Source organism: Penicillium digitatum, chromosome 4 (assembly GCF_016767815.1).
Source record: "Penicillium digitatum chromosome 4, complete sequence".
Taxonomy (NCBI): Eukaryota; Fungi; Ascomycota; class Eurotiomycetes; order Eurotiales; family Aspergillaceae; genus Penicillium; species Penicillium digitatum.
In genome coordinates this window covers 1620720-1643306 of record NC_089387.1, presented here as the reverse complement: position 1 = coordinate 1643306, position 22587 = coordinate 1620720, and the positions used below count along the sequence as shown (strand labels likewise).

At 50.1% G+C, this 22587-nt stretch overlaps 11 protein-coding genes across 11 annotated transcripts; 9 read left to right on the top strand and 2 right to left on the bottom strand.

The window, feature by feature from the left end:
* Window positions 1–1147: 1147 nt before the first annotated feature.
* Window positions 1148–3377, top strand: Pdw03_0544 (Transcription activator of gluconeogenesis acuK; the record flags this gene model as incomplete). Its single annotated transcript, XM_014675124.1, has 3 exons — window positions 1148–1367; window positions 1433–3291; window positions 3360–3377. 3 exons carry the CDS (start codon window positions 1148–1150, stop codon window positions 3375–3377), a joined length of 2097 nt encoding a protein of 698 aa, XP_014530610.1.
* A 675-nt stretch (window positions 3378–4052) lies between these two features.
* Window positions 4053–4870, top strand: Pdw03_0543 (Riboflavin kinase, putative; the record flags this gene model as incomplete). Its single annotated transcript, XM_014675123.1, has 3 exons — window positions 4053–4163; window positions 4264–4473; window positions 4568–4870. 3 exons carry the CDS (start codon window positions 4053–4055, stop codon window positions 4868–4870), a joined length of 624 nt encoding a protein of 207 aa, XP_014530609.1.
* Window positions 4871–6286: 1416 nt separating this feature from the next.
* Pdw03_0542 (Dienelactone hydrolase) lies at window positions 6287–7875 on the top strand (the record flags this gene model as incomplete). Its single annotated transcript, XM_014675122.1, has 3 exons — window positions 6287–6662; window positions 6778–7467; window positions 7535–7875. 3 exons carry the CDS (start codon window positions 6287–6289, stop codon window positions 7873–7875), a joined length of 1407 nt encoding a protein of 468 aa, XP_014530608.1.
* A 610-nt stretch (window positions 7876–8485) lies between these two features.
* On the top strand, window positions 8486–9044 carry Pdw03_0541 (Cupin, RmlC-type; the record flags this gene model as incomplete). Its single annotated transcript, XM_014675121.1, has 2 exons — window positions 8486–8779; window positions 8862–9044. 2 exons carry the CDS (start codon window positions 8486–8488, stop codon window positions 9042–9044), a joined length of 477 nt encoding a protein of 158 aa, XP_014530607.1.
* A 511-nt stretch (window positions 9045–9555) lies between these two features.
* Window positions 9556–12301, bottom strand: Pdw03_0540 (Pseudouridine-5'-phosphate glycosidase; the record flags this gene model as incomplete). Its single annotated transcript, XM_066099634.1, has 7 exons — window positions 9556–10882; window positions 10954–11254; window positions 11308–11538; window positions 11592–11633; window positions 11689–11788; window positions 11839–12047; window positions 12124–12301. The coding sequence occupies 7 exons, from the start codon at window positions 12299–12301 to the stop codon at window positions 9556–9558; spliced, it is 2388 nt and encodes a 795-aa protein (XP_065957361.1).
* A 324-nt stretch (window positions 12302–12625) lies between these two features.
* On the top strand, window positions 12626–14294 carry Pdw03_0539 (Oligosaccharyl transferase subunit (Alpha), putative; the record flags this gene model as incomplete). Its single annotated transcript, XM_014675118.1, has 3 exons — window positions 12626–12966; window positions 13068–14109; window positions 14169–14294. The coding sequence occupies 3 exons, from the start codon at window positions 12626–12628 to the stop codon at window positions 14292–14294; spliced, it is 1509 nt and encodes a 502-aa protein (XP_014530604.1).
* Window positions 14295–14641: 347 nt separating this feature from the next.
* Pdw03_0538 (Ribophorin I) lies at window positions 14642–15436 on the top strand (the record flags this gene model as incomplete). Its single annotated transcript, XM_014675117.1, has 1 exon — window positions 14642–15436. The coding sequence occupies one exon, from the start codon at window positions 14642–14644 to the stop codon at window positions 15434–15436; it is 795 nt and encodes a 264-aa protein (XP_014530603.1).
* A 363-nt stretch (window positions 15437–15799) lies between these two features.
* Pdw03_0537 (Pre-mRNA-splicing factor cef1) lies at window positions 15800–18350 on the bottom strand (the record flags this gene model as incomplete). Its single annotated transcript, XM_014675116.1, has 4 exons — window positions 15800–17771; window positions 17824–18164; window positions 18236–18269; window positions 18325–18350. The coding sequence occupies 4 exons, from the start codon at window positions 18348–18350 to the stop codon at window positions 15800–15802; spliced, it is 2373 nt and encodes a 790-aa protein (XP_014530602.1).
* A 309-nt stretch (window positions 18351–18659) lies between these two features.
* On the top strand, window positions 18660–20083 carry Pdw03_0536 (tumor suppressor protein Gltscr2; the record flags this gene model as incomplete). Its single annotated transcript, XM_014675115.1, has 3 exons — window positions 18660–18793; window positions 18868–19812; window positions 19867–20083. The coding sequence occupies 3 exons, from the start codon at window positions 18660–18662 to the stop codon at window positions 20081–20083; spliced, it is 1296 nt and encodes a 431-aa protein (XP_014530601.1).
* A 311-nt stretch (window positions 20084–20394) lies between these two features.
* On the top strand, window positions 20395–21367 carry Pdw03_0535 (RNA exonuclease 4; the record flags this gene model as incomplete). Its single annotated transcript, XM_014675114.2, has 2 exons — window positions 20395–20675; window positions 20761–21367. The coding sequence occupies 2 exons, from the start codon at window positions 20395–20397 to the stop codon at window positions 21365–21367; spliced, it is 888 nt and encodes a 295-aa protein (XP_014530600.2).
* Window positions 21368–21838: 471 nt separating this feature from the next.
* Window positions 21839–22580, top strand: Pdw03_0534 (Ribonuclease H2, subunit C; the record flags this gene model as incomplete). Its single annotated transcript, XM_014675113.1, has 4 exons — window positions 21839–22001; window positions 22070–22144; window positions 22235–22452; window positions 22530–22580. 4 exons carry the CDS (start codon window positions 21839–21841, stop codon window positions 22578–22580), a joined length of 507 nt encoding a protein of 168 aa, XP_014530599.1.
* Window positions 22581–22587: the final 7 nt, after the last annotated feature.

The following is a 22587-nucleotide window of genomic DNA, read 5'->3' as shown; positions in this document are numbered from 1 at the left end:
GCTCTCTAGTTCTCTAGTTCTCTATAGAAGAAATTGAAGAACTAAACACTTCTTTACTCTCGATATTTTCGATCGGAATTAGTTGTTAAAATTTTAACATGCCCAATGAGGGATTAATAGGTTGGGTAGCAAAAAAAAAAAAAAAGAAGAAAAAAGAAAACGCCATTTAAATTAATTAGGTAAATATAGTGGCTGTTTTACGAAGTATAGCCAGCCCTGCGCCTTTTTAGAAGTGCGAAAATAATAGCGCTAAAATTCGAAAAGAAATAATCAAATAAATCCCCCCAAAAATTTGATTAAAAAAATTTGATCGTCTCTGAGGCGAGTCTCACTTACTCCTTTACAAGTCCTTTACAATTGGACTGTGTCGTGTTAACCTTGGAAACCTTGGAGGACCTGTTGCTTAGACACCTAGTCACGGGAACACTCCGATCGAGAGCCCTTCTGGGAATCATCCACTTCTTCTTCGACAATCCCCGCGAATAAGATTTGCCTCGACTCTCGAATTTCTTTCTTTCTCCAGCTTACTGACTGGCCTCGCATCGGCACGGCTCTCATATTTGGAGAGAAATTCACACCTTCCCCGCAGCCGAACGAAATTGTCCACCTCTCCACTCCCAGTTCAGCCCCGAACCGTTGCGGGATTTTTCTGTCAGCTTTGCGCCAATTTTACCCCATATACAAACCACATTGAAATCCTTCAATGTGTCAGATCATCGTACATCCGTCGGATCTCCAGTCGATTGTCCCCCGTTACACCCGTGACTCGACTCGCCGTGATTCCGGTTCTGATTATCCACCAACTGTAGTCGCAAACGCTCGATTATAGGAACCACGGTCTGGATATCCCTTCAACCTTCGAAAGGTGACTTGGGAGTATTCTAAGTCTCAAAACGGACAACTAGAATTCCTGGTCGTCTCTTCTATCACAAGCTGGGCGGAATCTTGTGCACGTGGATCCGATCCGCTCGCCCGCCGAGATCGCAGCTCGGATGGTGTCATTGGTATTGTCGCCACCACACTTTGTTTATTCAAATAAACACAAGAGGGCACGGAAAGTGGCCTATGCGGTTTGAAACACCGAATTATCTCACTTTTGTGGACGTATTTATAGACCCCCGTTTTCGGGATACATGCCGAAGTGAACATGGAAGCCAAGAACGGCTCTCCGGTTCCTGCAGGGGACTACAGTGGGGATCGTGACTCCGCTGACATTACGGAATACGAACAATTGGACGTAAAGTCCAAAACTAACGGCGATAGCAAAGCGGACCACAAAGCTGCCAATGCTAAAGACCCTTCCCGACCGCGACGGAAGAAGGCTCGGCGAGCTTGCTTTGCATGCCAACGAGCTCATCTGACTTGTGGTATGATGATAAATTGAATGATTCCGGCCCTTGTTAAGTATCTGACTAATTTTTATCGGGTTTAGGCGACGAAAGACCGTGTCAGCGTTGCATCAAACGTGGTCTTCAAGATGCTTGCCATGATGGTGTTCGCAAGAAGGCCAAGTATCTCCATGATGCTCCCGATGGGGCGTTGATGCCAGCCGCTAGTAGCAGCAACAACACCAATCTATATAACAACACGCTCCGCAATAATTTGCCTATATCTAGGAATGGTGCAAATGCTGTCAACTGCAACCAGCAACACAGCCATCAACATAGCCATCAACATAGCCATCAACCAACAAATGCCACGAATAACAACTTTTACCCTACGCCACAGACGCAGGCAGGATCTTACAATCCCTACCAAGAATCCTCCATGAGCCAAAGCCCTTTTACCACGCAATCACCCGTTTCACCTACTTTTAACATGAAGAGCAGCACCAATGGTCGAAACCCAAGTCTGACATCGACTGTAAACCAACAACCTACTCCAGGTGCTCTCTCTGGGGATACAAGTCAGTCCCAAAATCCTTTCGCGGGGCCATTTTTTGATCCCAGTGATCCAGCGCTCTTCAACTTCGATCTATCAAGCATGAACTTCGAAAATCGATACGGTGCTCTGGAATTTGGCATGCTTGGGCACATGGCCACCGGGGCGGCCGGTGACTCTCCAACTGATTCTGCAGGACAGCGAGGGTCGATGGGCCGCAGTGGATCGGCCCAGTTCTCCACACCAGCTCCTGGTTTCGGAGAAAGCCCGGGAAATCAGCCTTTCATGTTTGGCGATCCTCTCTTAAATGAATGGCCGACCGGGCCGGCCTCGGGCCAGCATGTGAATATCGGCGGTGTGTATGGCCAAAATCCCATGCTTCCCGAACACATGAAGGGAAACGCACCACATGCGTTTGCGATTGAAAGTGGGCCAGCAAGCTTCACTAGCCCTGGCTCGGCCCCAAGTCCGAACATTGCAACGGCTACATTTGATGACGGTTCATATAACAATGTCGCTCCTGCTCCAAAGTCCAACAACCTGGTGCCGAATGGACAACGCCAGGTGGCGTCAGCGTCGATCTTAAAGCACCCAAATCTGCATATTGGCTCTAAAAGGCGCCACCGCAATCCTTCCTCAATATACGAAAGTGTGAAGGAGCCCTATGCTTACACAAGCGGCTTCCACAATCTCACTGCTTTCATCCAACGCCGCTTTTCACCGCAAAAGACCGTCCAAATTGCCAAGGCGCTTGCATCTATTCGACCGTCTTTTATCGCAACTACTAAGACGCTTAATCGGGATGATCTCATATTCATGGAAAAGTGTTTCCAGCGAACTCTCTGGGAGTACGAGGACTTTATAAATGCATGTGGAACGCCGACCATCGTCTGCCGCCGCACCGGCGAGATCGCCGCCGTAGGCAAGGAGTTTAGCATCTTAACCGGATGGAAGAAAGACGTGCTTCTAGGAAAGCAGACAAACCTCAACGTCAACACCGGTGTTTCGGGGGGACACCAGTCTGGGACAACGTCACGCGGTAGTTTCACACCGCGCGGCTCAACATTAGAGACTTCCAGAACTGGAAGCCCCCAGCCGGTATTCTTGGCCGAGCTCCTTGACGATGACAGCGTCGTAGAGTTCTACGAGGACTTTGCGCGCCTGGCATTCGGCGATTCTCGTGGTAGTGTCATGACTCGGTGCAAGCTGCTCAAATACAAGACCAAGGAGGACATGGAAGGTGCACAGTCTGACGATAACGGAAAGTGGAACCACCACCTCCGCAAAGGTGGCATTGCTGGCGAGGCTGGCATGAACCAGCTTGGTTTCAAGGACGGAAAGGTCGATTGCGCGTACTGCTGGACAGTGAAACGCGATGTTTTCGATATCCCTATGCTGATTGTGATGAATGTAAGTATTTGACCAAGGTTGCACAACCTCGTGTAAAGAAGTTGAACTCATGCTAACCCGTCATCTAGTTCTTGCCATGCATTTAACTTCCTTCTTTTTCTCGTTTTCTGCTTTTGTTTCAGATCACCTTTTCATACCCTCGGCAGGCCTAACATCGGGCCTGTCTTCTTTTCTTCTGCTATTCTACCTGGTACATATTTCCTGGTTTGGGGATTGTGTGATTCTCTTTGATTTTGATTTCCTTCGGACCACTAGCCGACGGGGTCTTTTCTCGTTCAACATTCTCGTATATAAGTTATGTTTCCTGGAACTAATTCCAGGATTGTCGATATGCTTTCCTGTTTGATTTTTCTTTTTGCGGCGCTCAAAAGGGACAAAAAATGATATCTCTGGGACAGGATGGATCTACTGTATTAGCATAATGCCATTATATTGAGTGGGGTCACTTCTGACCTCATTAAGCCCTTGACCATTCACGGATCTACCTTCAAACAACGAAATAAGCTTGATTCAGCTTTCGATCAAACTTTGAAATTGCATGTGGATTGATGCCTAATACCTCAGGCGCCAAGTTGTGCATCCTTATCGCGATAACCCCCACTAAATAATCCAGTCGTATTCAGACGCACTCAACGCCAGCATCACGCCAAGCCATTGCTAAATCACATAATCGTACACACCGGACAAAACGACAATATAGGTACATTTGTCTGTGCTACAATATTCACGCTTAACTATACCCTCACCCGACAGAATCCGCCATGTCCAGGCCGCGCGACCCGCTAGCCGGCCCTGATGCCGGCCCAGAACGTCCTTTCCCCGTAAGATTGTCAGGGCCAGTGATCAAGGGATTTGGCCGCGGGAGCAAAGACGTACGTTCATGAATCAGAGAACCCAACATGGTTGTTATAATCGCATATCGCAACTGGAATTATGGACCTACCATTGACTCACTCCCCCGGATGGCTATAGCTCGGAATCCCCACCGCCAACATCCCCGCCGATGACCTATCCGAGAAGCACCCAGAGCTGAAAACTGGCGTCTACTACGGCGTTGTAGCGCTCGACCCAAAAACATACCACCCTGAGACATCAGAGGGCAGCACATCTACCGCAGTGGTTTTGCCCGCTGTGTTGAGTATCGGATATAATCCTTTCTATAAGAACACCGTGCGATCTGTGGTATGTGATACATGATAAACCAGACAAAAATGCTGTCAAATGTCGAAGCCCACATTTTGGTGGTGTATCGGACTGACGTGGTTGCTTACTTCAGGAAATCCATATCATGCCCGCTCTTGCGGAACCATCACCCACTGCTACAGGGCAGGAGGGCCAGACCAAGTTCAATCGCTTGCCGGATTTCTATAAAACGCGACTAAACCTGCTGATTCTGGGCTATATCCGACCTGAGTTTGATTATGTTTCACTGGAGGCGTTAGTGGAAGATATTCGGGTGGATTGTGAGGTTGCACGGGAGAGTCTGCTGCGCGAGGCATACAAGTGCTATCTTGTTGACAGCGGTAAAACATCTGAAAAAGTCAGCGAGGATCGTGGGTGGTTGGTGAGCTTTGATTAAGTGGGGTCAGATATCATGCCATTCGGGGTTGGTGAAATGATTATCCTGCATTGCGATTTTTCTTTTAGAGCACAGATCATTTCGCTGTATAGACCTGAAGAAAATTTTTGTTGCTATGTCATCCCAGATTCTACTAGATGCAACTGGCAGCCAGATTTCAGCGTTCCATCAACTGCTTTCATGGAATTCATTCCCTCTATTTGAGGTTGGAAACAAAGGCACAGCTTCTGCCATGATGTAGCATTCCATGCATATATCAAAATGGTCCTCGTCGCTGCTGAGAGCATTAGCGACTCATGAAGACCAAAATTAGGAGACGCCGCCATTCTATCGTAGAGTTAATGACACATATCAGTATTAGACGCACCATGAAACAGATTGCGTAGAGATATAGAGGATCTTCACTTACTACTTTTTTTCTACGTTTTTTTTTGGCGAGTTTAGAAGACAAAGTGGTTGGTTGCGCGGGAGAGAGAAAGAAGATGTTCCCTGTCACGGTGGACGTATGTTTGTCTGTGGTCACATGCCCTGGAAACTACATCTCAGTCTAACCCATTGAACCCATTTCCCTGAAGCTGTTGTTCTCAGGCTACTAAAGCTATTCTCCTTTGGCGTAATGGACTCCAAGACCTGCACCCACTGTAGCCATTATTCTTCCCCATCACTCAGGCGACGGGGGCGTGGTGTGTAGTGCGCCCCTTCGGCTGGGCTCACTCCCTAGTCAACAATCTTCCCGGGACCCCTCACCACAAATCGCTCCGTCGACAAGATTCCCGGGCTGCTGCCAACCATTGCCAGCCCTGCAGCCAATCTTCCCGGGCCCCGCGTACCACCAACCAGTTTCCCGGGCTGCCCAGCTGCCGAGAGGGGCCCACCAATGCTCCATCAGGTCCCTCACGGTGGGGGCCGACTTACAAGCTCCTCAGGAGCCGAGCCGTGGGGTGGCTCGCTCCAGCACCAGTCTCGTCCGTGAGGGTCGGTTGCCAACCTTAGAATGGCAATGTCTTCGGGCCTGCATCTCCGTTAATTAACGACCTGCCGCTGCCAGCATCCCCTTCACCTACAAGGGGGTCGGGGAGACATCCTCTTTTTTTTTGGAAAAAAAAAAGATGACTCCAAGGATCTTTAGATTAAATTTTGTCAGTTCTATATTTACTCAACTTCTATCGTCAAATGTGTGCACCTAGTCCTTAGAATATAGAAAAGTCATCTATTTCTCGATGACGTTGTACCAAGGAACACCAAATATTATAGGATCTGCGCACATCTATTCTCCCCTCTTGACACATACAATACCAAGCACAGCAATCCGAGAATTTGGAGCCTCAATCAAATATTTACTACATGTAAGCAGGACTGCATGTCCTCCCAAATTCCCAGTCTACAACTCATCTACTCAACCACCCAATTCGGACCATGGTCAACGTATTCCAACGCCTCACTCGACGCCGGGCCCAAAGCTCCGGCAGTAGCCCACCGGACATAGACGCAGATACTACTGGCCCCAATTCCGCAGCATCGCATCCTCACGGAATATATCGGACAGTGAGCACGAACTCTGGCAAACGAAGCTGGCGATATGAAGAGCCAACCCCCCGGCACCTTCTCCTGATCTCCGACACCGTGGAGTTCGATACCCACGTTGTCCACCGTTTTCAGGGGGAAGGATTCGATGTGATCTATATTTCCTTCCTCGGCAGTGGGGATGAAGAGAAGGATGCAAAAGCGTTGAAGAATGCGGTGCACGAGAAAGAAGACGAACTAGAGAATGGAGAGCGGTATGCGATAGTCGGTACGTCATTTATTCGGCTTCCCTTTCTTAGTTCTTGTTAACAGGCTGCATTATTTGAAGCCGATACCTCAGTTCTGCATTAAGTTTGGAAAGCCCAGCTAACCATATACCCCAGCATACCACCGACCCGCCTACCTCCTCCTAGCCTTACACCACACATTATCCAGCAACACAAACCCATTCCCGCACCTGTGCGCCTTGGTAGTCTACTACCCCCTCTCCTCAACAGACCAATTTACCTACAAGGAAAAAGAAAACTGCGAGCCACCAGGCTGCTCAAGCACAAGTTCAATCTTCGGCCCAGTTTTCAAATCAACATATCTTCCAATCCAGATCCACATCCCAGGCCCACGAGTCCAGCCCTGCGCGCTATGGCCATGGATCGGTCTGAGTGTCTCAGAAGGCGACGTCACCTACAAGAAAAAACACCGTTGCTACGTGTACACGTACCCGGGATCTAGAGCAGGGTTCGCGGAGCGGGAAGTCCCCGAAGAGAAAGAAGGCGAGGTGGATTGGGACTTGAACGCCGATGACGAAATCAGCTCGCAACTAGCGTGGAGTCGGGCACTGGGGTGTCTGAGACGCTCATTCAATGTCGGCAGTCACTGGGCTGTTATTGATATTGAAACAGTCTGGGAAGAGTACTGGGACCATGTGCTCGGCGAGCTGGAGTTGCGGAAACGGAATTTGGAAGGTTCTGGCTCTGAGCCTGCGGTCAGGATGTTGACTGGTCACGGCCATTATGGTGAGATGGGGTGTCCGGCTGGCGAGGTGTTCGTGAATTGTATTCCAACTGACACAGGGGGTGAGTTTAATGTGATCTGGAATTTATTACGATCTTTTTCGGGAATTTACTGATATTTGTATCACAGGCTCTGACATCTCAACTCTGAGAGATTTCTTCACTCATACGTATATCCCTGCTGGACCGGTTGATCAGCATATCCGTCTTTTGTCGCGCACTGTAGGTGTGGACCGCATCGTGGACGAGATGTTGTTCGCTTGTCGGCATACTGCTGAGATTCCATGGCTACTCCCTGGCGTTTCGCCGACAAATCGAGAGATCAAGGTCATTGTTGTTGTGGTGGCAAGCTTCAGCGCTGGCCATATTACACGGCAGAGTCTTTATTGGGACCAGGCCGGTGTGCTTGTGCAGGTTGGCTTGTTGGATCCGGGACTTGTGCCAGTGTCAAAAGCCGCTAAAGGCTACTGAGTATTGGGTGGTGTTTCAAGGGTTGCTTTTCAGACTTGTAGATGACTATATGGACATCAAGAGGGAGTACGAAAATAATATCCACTCATCATCAAATCCTGTGTTTCTCTTTCTCTTGTCTGTATAGCGGTCAGGGTTCTTTAAGCCCAAGTGGTGCCTGAATGCCTGAATGCCTGATTTAGGCCTGGCAGAGAGACATGAAGAACTTTCACAGGCCCCTTAGTCAGCACTGCACCTCTGTTCTGCTAGCCTTAGGCAGCAAATAAAAATGAAGCTTTTCAACCTATACAGAATGCATGCATCTCTGGGTGTTGGGTTAATGAAGCTTTTGTGCACATCTCAGTTTGTACGGGATTGGCCTTTTAAGGATTTAGGGTATTATAACTTATCCGCATGTCCCAGCTCAATGATTGCTATACTTAGTGCTCATTTCCCTTTTCTTAGACGCCCTACAATGTATTACGCCACTGATCTTTGATTTACTGGGAGAACAGCAATGGCACGAATATCGCAACCTGTTGTGACTAATCGAGGGTACAGGTCTATTTGATTGCCACAATCTCTTTCCCACTTCTAAACTCATATCTTCACCCTCTCTACGATTTCCCCCATGGCGAACAATTCTTCTGCACAAGACATTATCAAGAAATTAAATCTCTCGCCACATCCAGAAAAGGGATATTATGTCGAGACCTTCCGCGACCGCCATTCATCAAACGATCGCTCGCATAGCACCTGTATTTATTACCTCCTCGAGGGAAAAAGTGGTCTCTCGCAATGGCACCGTGTTCTCGATGGTGCCGAGATATGGCATTACTACGCTGGTGCCCCTATGCAACTCTCACTCTCCTGGAATGACGGGAAACCCACCCGGGACACGATTCTGGGGATTGATTTTGCGACGGTATGTGATTTCTCTCTATATACTAATGCAAGGGTTGCAATATGTTTTGCGGCTTGACAATGCTTAATTTCTGTTGATACAGGGCCAACGGCCACAGGCTATCGTTGAGCGTGGAGAGTGGCAGCATGCGAAAAGCCTAGGGCATTGGACTCTCGTCGGGTGCACGGTGGCACCGGCTTTCTCATTCGAGTCGTTTGAGATGGCTATAGCGGGATGGGAGCCTTGCTCGGACAGTGCTACTGAAGGCGAGATCCAGACTAGCTAATGCATAGGACTTGATAGCAATATTAGGGGAACACTAGTTGTTCGCCACGTCATTTAACTGTCATGTATCACTCCTTTTACATCCTGCAATGGGTCGTCGCTAGGTGCTTCACGGTTTCTTCATCATATCAGATATTTGCTTGGACTTCACTTACAGAGCAACGTGACCCAGTCCCCCTGTGGCACCGCAAGAGGGACTGGGTCATACTTAACAAACTCTACAAGACGGCAAAGTTGTTACATACCTACTTAGAACAACTCTCTTTCGTCGCCATATGGCGGGTTGCTTTTGAACCTCATCCGGCACTGAAATCCCCCACAGTGGACCTCAGCCCTACAAGTTGCAGGAACGTCAAAAAGCGGCTAGGGGTGAGCACTTGAACGGAACGGGAAAGTCCGATGTATAGGTACATTAGTCCGAAAAGCCCAAGCCATTCACTTCACATGGAGAGCCTCAGACTTCAAAACATCAATGTCACATTAGTACCAAGGTCCTGCCACAGCTACAGATATTACAGCCCCAATGAGTCCCGCAGCTCAACCAGTTTTTCGCTCACACCTCCAGCGCTAGCCAATGTCTTCCGGCTCGCCTCCTGAGCAATTGGAATGACATTCTCAATGCGCACGGAAGGATCCTTGGCCAATCCTGCCACCACAACACCTAGCAGCGTATCACCCGCCGCATTGACACTGACAATGTCCTCGGCATCTAGAATTATGTCAGGCGAGAACAGACGCATGTAAACACCGCCGAAAGGCACGTCCGACCCAGGCCACGCGCGAGCAAGAATATACGGCGCAGACTCCGGGTCCGTAAGACGGGGATCACCAGGCGGCAGAAGCTGAGTGAGCAACGCACCCGCCCCACCGAGCTTGGTAACAATACAGGGAATGAAGGGAAGGAGCTGAACAGTCTGCTGCGGAAGACCCTCGTCGACGAGAGACAGTGAAGTGATTGCAATGAGGCGCTCACGCGAGCCTGTCGGAGACATGTTCATAGAGTTAATGATATGCCACCATCCGGCCGACTCGAACAGAAGTGATTCCCGCGCAGCGGTGTACATAGCCGCCAGCTCAAGGCGGTTTGGACACGCAAGACTGATAGTATTATCTGGGACAGTCTGATTAGGACCGATAGTCGGGCCGGTGCTGCTTGCATCGCTGCCGAATAGACGTCGAGATTTCGCTGTTGAAACGGGCTCGAAGGCTACGCGTGCACCGTGTTTGCGTGCTACAGCACTCCACTTGGCTATCACGTCGGGCCGCCAGTTGGCGTCGACGACGACCCAGGTTGGCTTTGTGCGTTCGAGGAGAGGTTCCCAGAAGCCGTCAAAGTCGATTTGGGATTCGGATAGCTCGATGATGCCCATATCAGCCATGGCTATTAAAAGGTCTTTTTTGACGTCGTTGATTGCGATGTATTGTGCTGTGCGGGTGGATGGTGTCGCTGGGAGGACTTGGATGCCTGCGGTGCTGAGGCCTTCTTTTTCAAGGGTTGATAGTGCGGCGCGGCCGCTGAGATCGTCTGCAATGACGCTGCAGAAGAGGACGTCGCTGCCGACGTAGTTGGCAGCAACGGCGACATTGTGGCCAACGCCGCCTAGACTTTGTCCGATAATTGCTGGGTTGGAGGTATGTGGTACTGGTGCAGCCTGTGTGAGTTCGTCTCCGAACGGAGTATAGTCGCAGGATAGATCGATGGCTAGCGAGCCAGCAACCACGACATCTGCCTTTAGCGTCGGTATAATAGGTGCCTCGGTGATGGCTGGTTTCGGGATATCTTCAACTTGCGAGGCAACTTGACTTGAGAAGGCTACACCTGGGATTGATGGCATGTGTCTATAGGAAAAGAGATATCCGAGCTTAGCATTGATTGAATCTCGCATCTCATATCTAGAAACAAAACTTACCGAGACCCTGTTCCTAGGTCAGCTTGTTCAAGCTTGGCAAGTTCCACAGCTACTAGGGTTGCACGCTTGACGTTGGACTCAACCAACGCCCGATTTGCGACTACACTCTTTCCGCCACTTAGTTCCTTGATCTTAGCAAGCACAAACGGCGTGTTGTCACTGCCGTGATAACCTTCTACATGGGAAAGACGGATAGCTTCATCAATAACAAGATCCATCTCAGCCTTGGAGATTGAGTACTCCAGGGGGACGGGGTTGGCGAAGTGGATACCGGAGGATACCGGGAGCTTTGATTGCGCATCTGGAGATTCCGTCAACGCGACTGTAACTTCCAACACATGGGGGTAAACTTACAAACTATGGCAGCAGCCTCAGCTTCATTTTGGATGACACGGGGACTGCGGATACCACTCTCTCGTGTAAAGAAAGCAGGGAAGTCAACGGGGCCATCACGGCCATCTGCGAATGTACCCACGCAGACACCTTCAGTCTCGAGGTATTCGAGCGTTCGAGGAATGTCCAAGAAGCTCTTGCACCCAGAGCTAATCACCGTCACGGGGGTGCGCCCAAGTTCAGTAAGATCGGCTATAATCATTTGTCAATATTGATGCCGCTTTTGATTCGACAGTTTCTCCTACCAGAGATATCCATTGAGTTTTCACCTCCGCGATGCACACCACCTAGAGCAGGTCAGATGGGCTTTTTCTTCAATTGAGCTTTGATCGTTGGATTTACCTAGTCCACCGGTGCCAAAAATTTTGATGCCAGCTAGTTCTGACAGGATCATAGTGCCCGAGATTGTAGTACCGCCGTACATTGGCTTACCAACCATGCCCTAATACGGATCAGTTTCAATCCTCCAAGCCATTGTTAGAGCTGACTCACCATGCCACAGATATATCCAAGATCCCTACGAGACACTTTCAGAGCGCTCTTATTTTGGGCTGTCGAGGCCAGCTCGATAAGCTCTTCCGCACTCAGGCCAACTTTGGCCACACCACCAAGGATTCCTATAGTTGCAGGAACTCCACCGTTGGCTCTCACAGCAGACTCCAGCAATGCGGCGAGAGCAATGTTATCAGGGTAAGGGAAACCTACAGCCGATCAGTCTTGGCTTCCCCGCTTTTGAACAAAGCTCTTCACTCCCAGGAGTGAACACAGAAGACTTACCGTGTGTATAGATTGTCGTCTCGAGTGAGACGACTGGTTTGCCTGTAGCAACTGCATCACGCACTTCTTCTGACACCTGAAAGAACTTGCTCTGGGCAAGACCGTGGTAACGACGAGTAGACGACAGTTGGGTTCCTCTCAAACAGCCGGACCTTAGAGAAGCCCGAGAGGCAAGCATCGTGCGGGATAACATGAAGATAACCTAACGAACCATTCAGATGTGCCTATAGCCAATTAGAACCTGCGATTCAAGTATGCAAGAAGTAAAGATGCGGGATGAGGAGAGATGAGGAGAAGCTTCCGAGATCAACTATGTTGTAGACCCTTATCAGCGATAAGCCGGAGTGCGCGATGTGGCCGCTTCGGCGACCCTAATTATACAATGGGGACCACGTATCATCAGCCTCGCAAGCTTTCCAAGGTTCATCGACCAGACACAATCCCATCTTGGATTCTTGAACCTTTGGCACCTTGGAGAAATCGTGTCCTCCAGGTACTCAGAATGAGGTTTTTCACCGCCACGGTGCTCGCGCTGCTCGCGCCCAGCCTGTGCGCCGCAACCAACCTTACTACGCCCAATCGATTGGATCTTCCGTCCGGCTTCAAACCCCCGCAGGTTTTCAAAAACACAAATCTGGTTCGGAACACCAATCTTGAAAAGAGCTATGTGCGGGAAACAATCAATGTAGTTGTGGAGAATGTCGATAAGAAGCCTCAGAACGACTACTACATCCCCTTCCCTGCCGAAGTGTTTGACCGTATTGGGGGCTTCGAAGTGAGGGATAAGAAGGCCCCCGAGAAGGGACGCTTCGATGTGGACTACACTGAAGCTGTATCATCTGAGTGAGTATCAATTGGGAGGCCAATGGCCATGCCAGGGGTCTAGCCTTGTAGTGAGCGAGGGATATACACCGTGACACCAATTCTAACATCTATTGAAACAGCGGCAACCAGTACTTTGTCATTCACCTCCCCGAGCCTTTGGCCCCGAAGTCGCAGATTACTCTTGGAATCTCGTACTCGGTGCTTTCCTCTCTCAGCCCGCTTCCCGCGACCATTGGACAGGCGGACAAGCAATACCTCACCTACTCCTTCTCCGCTTACATGCCATCTGCCTACACGACGGAGACACAGAAGACCAAATTGAAATTCCCCAGCACCAATGTGCCGGATTACACAACAACTGATGGTCTCAAGTCCGGCTCGGACCCCGAGCGCAAGGGTGCCACATACACCTACGGTCCGTATAACACGGCCAAGGTGGTCCCTGGCACCGAGTACCCAGTCACCGTCCGCTACGAGTTCACTAAGCCCATAATCACCGTAAACCTTTTGGAGCGTGACTTGGAAGTCTCGCACTGGGGCGGCAACCTTGCAACCGAGGAACGGTACTGGCTGCGCAATAACTGCTCGAAGCTGACCAACCAGTTCTCGCGTGTCGAATGGACCTTCGCAAACTACCAGAAAGCGCCTACTTCGGCCGTTCGCGAGCTGACATATCCGCTTCTGCCTGGCTCTGTCGATCCGTACTTTATTGACGACATCGGCAATGTCTCGACCAGCCGCTACCGTCCGAGTGTTGGTAAGAGCGCGGGTAGCTTGGAGTTGAAGCCCCGTTACCCGATCTTCGGAGGCTGGAACTACAGCTTCCGTATTGGATGGAACAATGACCTTGCTTCGTTCCTGCGTCATGCTGCGGGCGTCGACTCTGACTCTTATGTCCTCAAGGCCCCGCTTATTGAGGGCCCTAAGATGGCTGAGGGTATTCAGTATGAGCGTGTGATTGTTCGCGTTGTTCTCCCCGAAGGTTCTCACAATGTCCGCTTCGAGATTCTTGAGGGAACTAATAGCAATGGCCTTCCTGGCGCGAATCACATTCACGCTCACGTGAGCTCTCTCAGGACTTACATGGATACTCTAGGCCGGACCACCTTGACCCTGGAGGTTGACAGTCTGACCGACGAAGCGCGTGACTCCAAGTTCGTGGTAAGTATTGGTCTTTATTGTCGTTTGTTCATCTCGCAGTTATGCTGATTCGCCACTAGGTCACGTACGATTACACCAAAATCGATGCCCTGCGCAAGCCTTTCACAATCTTCGCGGGTCTGCTCACAGTCTTTGTCGCTGCCTGGGGCATTGGAAAGATTGATGTCAGTATCAAGAAGCGGTAAACTGCCATGAAATGGGCTCATATCGGTATCATATTGTCACTTTTCTATAGTCGTTTCCAACGGATGTCACCAATCGACATGTATGTTTACAATATTTTCTCAGATTCCCAGCTATCCCAGCTTCCTTGCAAGGTCCATGTAATCCTCAAGAAGTCGCTCCTTCCTCTGGACGTACTTGCCCACCTGGGTATAGGCATTCATGCACCATCGGATCGTAATTGTAAACAAACCATCATACCGACTCTGCGCTTGTTCAGGTATTTTTCCTCGTTTTACCCTTCCATTCCATCATCCATCATTCTTCATCTCTTTCACCTCACCCTTTGCTCATTTCATCGCCCTCAGCCATGCTTCAAATTAAGCAATCGCCGGACAAACCTCGTCCACCCCCTGTCGATGACAACACCACCCAAGACTCCCCATCCAAACTAAGCCTGTCTTCTTCGCGCACCCCCCTTGGCCCAGTGGTGGTCTTCATTGCCCGAGCCTCAAACCTGACTGACCACAACTACCCAAAGGCGAAAGTTGACAACAACCAAATGCACGAATACCTACGCTCACTGCTTATAATCACCGTCGCCGAGCACCGCAAGAGATTCGGTCTCCTGGGTCTCCGTCCCCACAAGATGCAGACAATCATCCAACCCGCCCATAGCCGAATCCCATCCGTCAGTCGAGTCGGCAAGTATCTGGGAATGGCTCTCGAGGAAGCACGCGCGTCCAAGACCGAATGCATCTTTGTCCTACACGGCTGGGATGGCTGGACGACTGATAAGATGACCATTATGGATCTCTGCGAGCAGTTCCGCGACATCCCTTTCTCCCTTCATGTTTATGCGAACCGCGGCACGCTTCGTGAGTTCTTTGAGGTCAATGCTCACAAGGTCAATGCCTACTTCAGACACTTGGTTACAGTGGATGATCTGAGTGTTACTGGTGATCATTCGACGGCGCTTTTCATACGCATCCTGGAGGCTCTGCCTACCTTGCAATATGCCAAGTATTATCCTGTTCTGTCGGCAGCGGAACGGGACAATCTTGCCAAATACGATAAGCGGTTCGTTGGGATCTATGAAGAGGAGAAAGTCAACGTTCCAAAGCTTGAAGTTGCAGATTCAGATGGCCCAAAGCCCGAAGTTTAATATGGCATCCGTAAGTACGATTAGTAATGCTGGATTGCATTTTTTAATATGGATCTTAACTTTGAACTTTTTGTGTAGTTTGCTATTTTCCAAAAGGATCTAAGAAACAAGACACTATTTCATGGAAACGATGCTGGAGAGGCACTGGGCCGTTGCCATGTCGAATGCTATCAACCGAGCAAGCAGCTAAATTAATACCAAATCTTCATCAAACTGCTTCTAGCACACCAAAACTTCGTAAAGTCAGGGATATCTTCTAGAAATGACCGCGTACGGTACGTCAAATTAGACTGAGGTAGTAATTGTACAGAAGAGCAAGATATTGTGGTCATGACGCAGAACAGAAAAAAAAAAGCAAACTACCTAGTGCCATCCATTGACCGTTCCTGTGCCAGCAAGAAGTTCATCAAGCTCATCCTTTCGGCTCTTGTACAAATCCTGAGCCTCTCGTTCACGCCGCATAACAAACGACACTGCTTCACGGAGTTTCTCAAGTCTCCGGGTCAGAGCCGACTCCTCAGAGATCTGGAGTGTACGGAAAGCGTCCAGCTCATTTTCAGCGGCAGGTAAAGCAGCCCCTGCCTCCAAGATTTTTGACCGCAGCGTCTTGGCACGGTTCTGGTATCCGCCGTAGTGCAAAGACAACTTCTTCTCAAGCTTGTTTCCGTGCTCAGCGGTAGCAAAGAGGGATGTTTGAATAGTTTCGAACGCTGAATTCATGCGTTGTTCTTGTTGGAAAGGATCCTGCTCGTCGTCCTCGTAAATTTCAAGACCGGGCAGAGACTTAGCGCGAGCTGACGACCAGCCGTCGTCGAATTTTTCTTGCCATTCTGATTGCTGTGTTTCGGTGGAAGCAATCTCAGCGGCAATAGAAGCTCGTGCTGCGTCCAAAAACTGGTCGTCCAACTGGCTTAACTTTGGTGCTCGGCCCTTGACCTGCGCATCGGAGACGGGGAATTTGCGAGAGTCATGTGCAATCAGGATGGCAGCTTCGTTGGCAATCTGGCCTTCGATGGTGTCAGTGATCTTAGAGGCACGTTGCAACAAATCATTCAGATCTAGAACGGCGGGACGGGGTAGGCCTCGCTGGTAAACTTGTGATTGACGCTTGAATTCAGCCTTGGCGGCCTTCTCCCGTGCCTCGTTGTTACGGCGATCACGCTCGGACGCATCCTCTTCACTGGTGTCCGCAGATATGGTAGGCTCAGCAGACTCAGACGGAGTCTCAAAGTCCCATTGGGATTCTTTGGGCTTGGGAAGCGAGGCCAGCTTGCTCCGCATCTGTTGGCGAGTAAAGTTCTCGTGCATTTTTACGTCTCGGGGTGTGCTGCCAATAAGCTGGCCACCCTCTCCCTCCCGATTGAGAGCTAGATGGTCTCGAGGAGTACGCAAGGGCGTAGCACCGGCCCCAACACCGCCAAGCATAGGAGTTGCACCCATGCCATTCGCCTGGCGGAATGGTGTGGCCATGGGGTTGGGGGTGACAATCGCTTGCCGCCGAGGAGCAATCCCATCAAATCCAGTTGATGAGCTGCCCTCATAGAGAGGTGTATTATCCCCACCCAGAAGGGAAGACTGAGTTTCAGTCAAAGCCCGAATGTTCTTGATCTCGTTGGCGATGCGATCCTCTTCGGGGGCGGCTCGCGGGGTTCTGATAGGAGTTCCTCCAACGATAGCCGAGTAATTTCCAAGGAGTTCCCGAGTGCTTGTTTCATCGGAACTTATTCGACTGGCTTTATCACCAGCCATTCCCATCTTGATAATATCTTCCATTTCGCTTTCGCTGACCTGCGGTGCTGGCAAGTTCAGTCCCCGACGCTTGCTGCTCTGTTCAGCCTCGCGAATCTTCTGCATTTGACCTGCTCGTGCAGCTGCAGCTGAGGCGGCCGAGGTGCTACTTTTATCGTTCTTGCGTTTCTTGCGCTCCGCATCATCGTCTTGATCACCCTTTCTCTTATTTGCAAGTTGCTGCTTCCGAGGATCAAATGCCTCTCGTTGGCGTTCATTCTGTTCCTTCTCTTCAATCGTATCGTAGAACCCAGGAGCAGCTGGCTTTTCAAATGGAATGTCTGCATTGTAATCCATCTGACCGGGCTTCCGCGTTACAACCTTTACGTTGATACCAGCATTCTTGAGTTCGCGACGCTTCTGGAGAACAGCCAGTCGACGTGACTCCTCTAATTGCCGCTCTCGCGCCTTTCGCTTGGCCTTTTTACCCTGTGTGTTGGCGAGACGGGCACGCGCTTCGCTCAGCATTTCTTTCTCGTCTTCATCCAGATCGATTGTGTCGGGGCGGGCAGGCTTGGACTCAGGGTCGGGATCGAGTTCACCGGGTCTAAAAGGTATCAGCAACATAAACGTCATGATCTTGAGCAAAATTCGCGTACCGTAAGCGGCGGACATCGTCCGCACTGGGGGCGGCGCTCTCCTCACCAGGTCCTCCCAGACCAAGCTCGTCATTTTCGCGAGATTCGGCTTCATCCAGAAGTTTCTGATAGCGTTCAAGACATTGTGTGGCAGTGCGCCCGACGATAGGAGCAATTGTGCGCCATTGCGTGGGCATCAGCTTCGCAAGGTGGAGCAGTTTCTCATCCTCTTCCCGCGACCACTCGACTTTGCGAATACCAGGGTCCAACCATTCAATCCAGCGCGCCTTGCATTGCTTAGGTGTTTTCCGTGCCAGCAGGGAGGAGACTCGAGCCCACTGGTTGAGACCATATTTGGATACCTATGATCGAATCAGTTTTTGTCCCATCAAATGTTGGCCAGGGAGATTCCAGTGGGTCGAAAACAACGTACAGCTGCCCGAAGCACTTCATCCTCAATGTTGGTCCTAAAAGTATGTTAGCGACGAAAGCTCTTGGGCGGGTTCCAACAGTGGCACTTACCAGACACCTCCTTTGACGACAGGCATGGCGTGCGATCGCGCTAAGCGCAGTGTCAAGCCTTCGAAAAGCGATAGTGAAAGATCAAGGGTACCACCAGAAAGATGGAAAATGACAACACACTGGCGTACAGGGAGTTCACGCGCCGTAAGTGATGACAGCTTGTAGCGGAAGAAAAGCGAGTTCGCAACCAAGCGCGGTAAACGTAGTAGCCGCGATCACCGCCCCCGCGCGTGCTGAGATAAGCAGATCCAGAATTTTTTTTGGACCAGAAAAAAAGATAAGCCAATATTTTCGTACTGTCACCGTCGACTGTCTGTCTCAGTTGATTTTCCACGATGTCGGCCTCAGTGAATGCCCCGCAGCAATTTAAGCAAACTTCCCGTAAGGGCAAGAAGGCGTGGCGCAAGAATGTCGATATCACCGCCGTGCAGGAGGGTTTGCGCGATCTGAAGGACGCCGAGATCACAGGGTAGGCCCATCTTTGCTCTTCTTTTTTTTGGCTCTTTACTTGTGAATTGAGATTCTAACTCTTGTCTCTGATAGTGGTCTTATCTCCGAAAAGCCTTCCGATGAACTTTTCGTACTCGATACTGTCGGTAACGAAGATGTGCGCAAGTCTTTCGCCAAAAAGCAAAAGAAGCCCCTCAAGTCAGACGAGATCCTTGCCCAGCGGTCGATGATTCCCGCCCTGGATGGCCGCAAGCGCTTAAACCCTAACGTCACCGATGGAGTCATTGAGCCGAAGACGAAGAAGCCCAAGAGCGACTGGGTTAGCAAAAAGGAATATCTCCGCCTGAAGCAAGTAGCAAAGGAAGGAAACCCTCTGGGTAAGAAGACCGAAAATGAGTTCTACGATCCGTGGGCGGAAGATGCCGAACCCACGACCACGTACGACGACCCTCGCTTTGATTTCCTGCAGAAGCCCAAGCCCAAGGTTGAGCCGGTCACATTAAAACAAGCCCCAATCTCGCTTGCTGCCAATGGAAAACCGATTCCCTCCGTCCAGATGCCACACGCCGGAACCAGTTACAACCCTGTCTTTGAAGAGTGGGACAAACTATTGGAGACACATGGTGCTAAGGCGGTCGAGGCCGAGAAACTGCGGCTGGCCGAAGAGGCCAAGGAAGCTGAGAAGCAGCGTCTTATTGAGGAGGCCCAGAACGACAACGGCGAGGTGAAGTCGGATGATGAGAGTGCCTGGGAGGGCTTCGAAAGCGAGTACGAGAAGCCCGAGTGGCTGAACAAGAAGCGCCCCGAGAGAAAGTCCAAGACACAGCGTAACAAGGTCATCCGACGCAAGGCGGCCGAGGGGAAAGCGAAGTGGGAGGCAGCGAGGGTAAAGAGAGATGAACAGGCCCAGCACATTCTCAAGATTGCCGAGGAAGTCAAGCAACGGGAGCTCGAGCGCCAGAATCAGTCGGATGCGGATGATTCTGAAGATGGTGATGACACTGCCCTCCGCAGGAAGACCTTTGGTGGCAAGAGAGCGTACGTTTTTGTTCATCTTCATATACCTCTGTTGCAACTAACAAGATCATTTAGTGTACCCGAGAAGCCGTTGGAGCTGGTGCTTCCCGATGAGCTGCAGGATTCTCTACGTCTCTTAAAGCCGGAAGGCAATCTCTTGGATGATCGATTCCGAACACTGATCGTTCAGGGTAAGCTCGAGTCCCGCACACCAATCACCCAGGCACGCAAGGCCAGACGACAGATCACGGAGAAGTGGGCTGCGAAGGATTTCAAGACTGGGTACGAATGATTCTGCATATTCCCTCTAAAAGCGCGTGCATTTTGTTATCTGGACATATAATGTGGTCCTAAGGTTAGATGATATATAGGATCAGGTTTCATCACATTTTTCAAGCACATAAAAGCGACGCAAAGCAAGCACTCTGTTAGAAATAATCGTATCTATCGTATATAAATTGTGAGTACCTCCAACACCACCCAAATATTGCCTGGTCAACTATCAACCCCAAAATAAAAGTGGGTCCCGAAAATTTACTTGCTTATCGCTTTTTCTTTTAATCTTAATCTTGCCCATCTTCCCTCTCACCAACAGAACACAGAATGGACAAGACAGCGCTTTCCAGTAATTGGAAGAAGCTGCAGGCGACATTCAAGAAAGATCCTACGATCAAGCGCAAGCCCTCCGACTGCGAATCTGGAGATGGCATCGTGAAGAAACGCAAGTTGACAGAGAAGCAAAAGCCATATAACCAAGACGCCAAACCAACATTCAAGCGCAAGAGGATGTCTGATAAAAACGAGACTGGCGATTCAGCCGATGCACCCGCTCCAAAGATCGAGACGAGTTCGCGTTACAAGGAAAATGAAGGCCGTTCATCAAGGTAAGTGCCAGAGTGCAGATCAGATCGTACAACCATGCTATTTGGGCTGTCCTCTCACTTTCAGCTACTAACCATCCATCTCCAGTGCCGAATTAGGGAAATATGTCGCCATGGATTGTGAAATGGTGGGTGTCGGACCAAACCCCGACAACGACTCTGCACTTGCCCGCGTCAGCGTCGTAAACTTCAACGGCGACCAAATATACGATTCCTACGTGCGCCCCAAGGAGATGGTCACCGACTGGCGCACGCATGTGAGCGGGATTGCTCCAAAGCACATGGTGGAGGCACGAACCCTTGAACACGTCCAAAAGGAAATTGCAGAAATCATGAAGGACCGCATTCTCGTCGGCCACGCTGTCAGCAACGATTTAGATGCTCTCCTTCTCAGCCATCCCAAGCGCGACATTCGAGACACGAGCAAGCACCCACCGTATCGAAGGATCGCGGGCGGTGGATCACCCCGTTTGAAGATGTTGGCTGAGGAATTCTTGGGAATCAAAATCCAGGAAGGAGCGCATTCTAGTGTGGAAGATGCTCGGGCTACGATGGCTTTGTATCGTCGGGAGAAGGATGCGTTTGAGCGGGAGCATTTGAAGAAATGGCCCGCTCGGATGTTAGCCGACACTAGGGAGAAGGGCGAGGGCCAGAAAAAAAAGAAGAAGAAGAAGAAGACCACACGCAAGCGCTGATGTGGTTGAAAATTTGATATAGCTTTCGAAGAGACATGCTTAGATACTCTGTACATGTATACCCCCTGGTCAGTGTCAATTGTATTACATTTCTATGAGAATTTAGAAGACTTTAATTATTTTTCTACTGTTTCACCTGCACTGAAATATCTACATTTCACTTGCCGAGATCGCAGAGATCGCAGAGTAAGTTTTTATAGTCCTCGTCGATATCCTTCGAATTTCCACTTAACGCGGATAACGGGAGAACGCGTCGCGCCTCACCTTCAATCTTTTGCAAGAAACAGCGCAACTACTCAACACCGCAGAAGCCAGGCACTACCTCTCCCATTTCAGACCTCCAAGACAATCTCAACGACACAAGATAAACTGGCAACCAATTGATTCCGGCAAATATCCTGAATTACACTATTAGTGCCCCGCCAGCCCTCAGCTCAACAGATCCATTCTCTACGAAGAGCAGCCGACACAATGCCCGGCATGTACGCTATCCGGCCCTGCTCAAAAGCGATCTCACTGTCCAAAAAGAAAGACTCGACTGGGCAACTCATGCCAAATATCCTCCCATGCCGTATTCACCACGATGGTCCAATTAACTCGTGGGACCGGTATTGGACAGTGAAAGACGAGAAAGGTATACATGGCAGTGAGATCTAGCTAGACTAATGTACAAACAAGAACTAACATCTCTTTGATCTCCAGATAATACACAAACGGCACATTTTCGCGGACGCAAACTCCGAGGTCGGCGCGTCGCCCTTCCTGATGGCTATCGAGGTACGAGAAAACGTCCAAATGAGCTCCCCAAAATGCATCAACGGCATTTGAATCACAATAGGCTGACTATACACCGTTGAACATGTATAGGTGTCATCGCAACACACACAGACCGTGTGTTACCTGCAACCCAACGGGCAGACGATGGCGGCGCCGAGGAAGCAGAGGCTGAGCCTGAGGAACCAGTGAAGATTATGGAAATGCAGGGGACGTTTGATGAGTTTGTCGTATGGGGACATGAGGCTCTTCCTGCAGCAGACGACACTTTTGTCAAGGGGGTGGAGGAGTGGCTGCAGTTTGCGGACGCGGTATGTTCTGTTCCCCTTTAAATCATGGTTTATCTAGGTCGTTGGGTTGCCTTGATTCTTTTCTGATCGTCTATTAGATGCATACAACTCCAACATCAGCGGCGAATGGAAAGGAATCAGCTGCTTGAGAGAGAC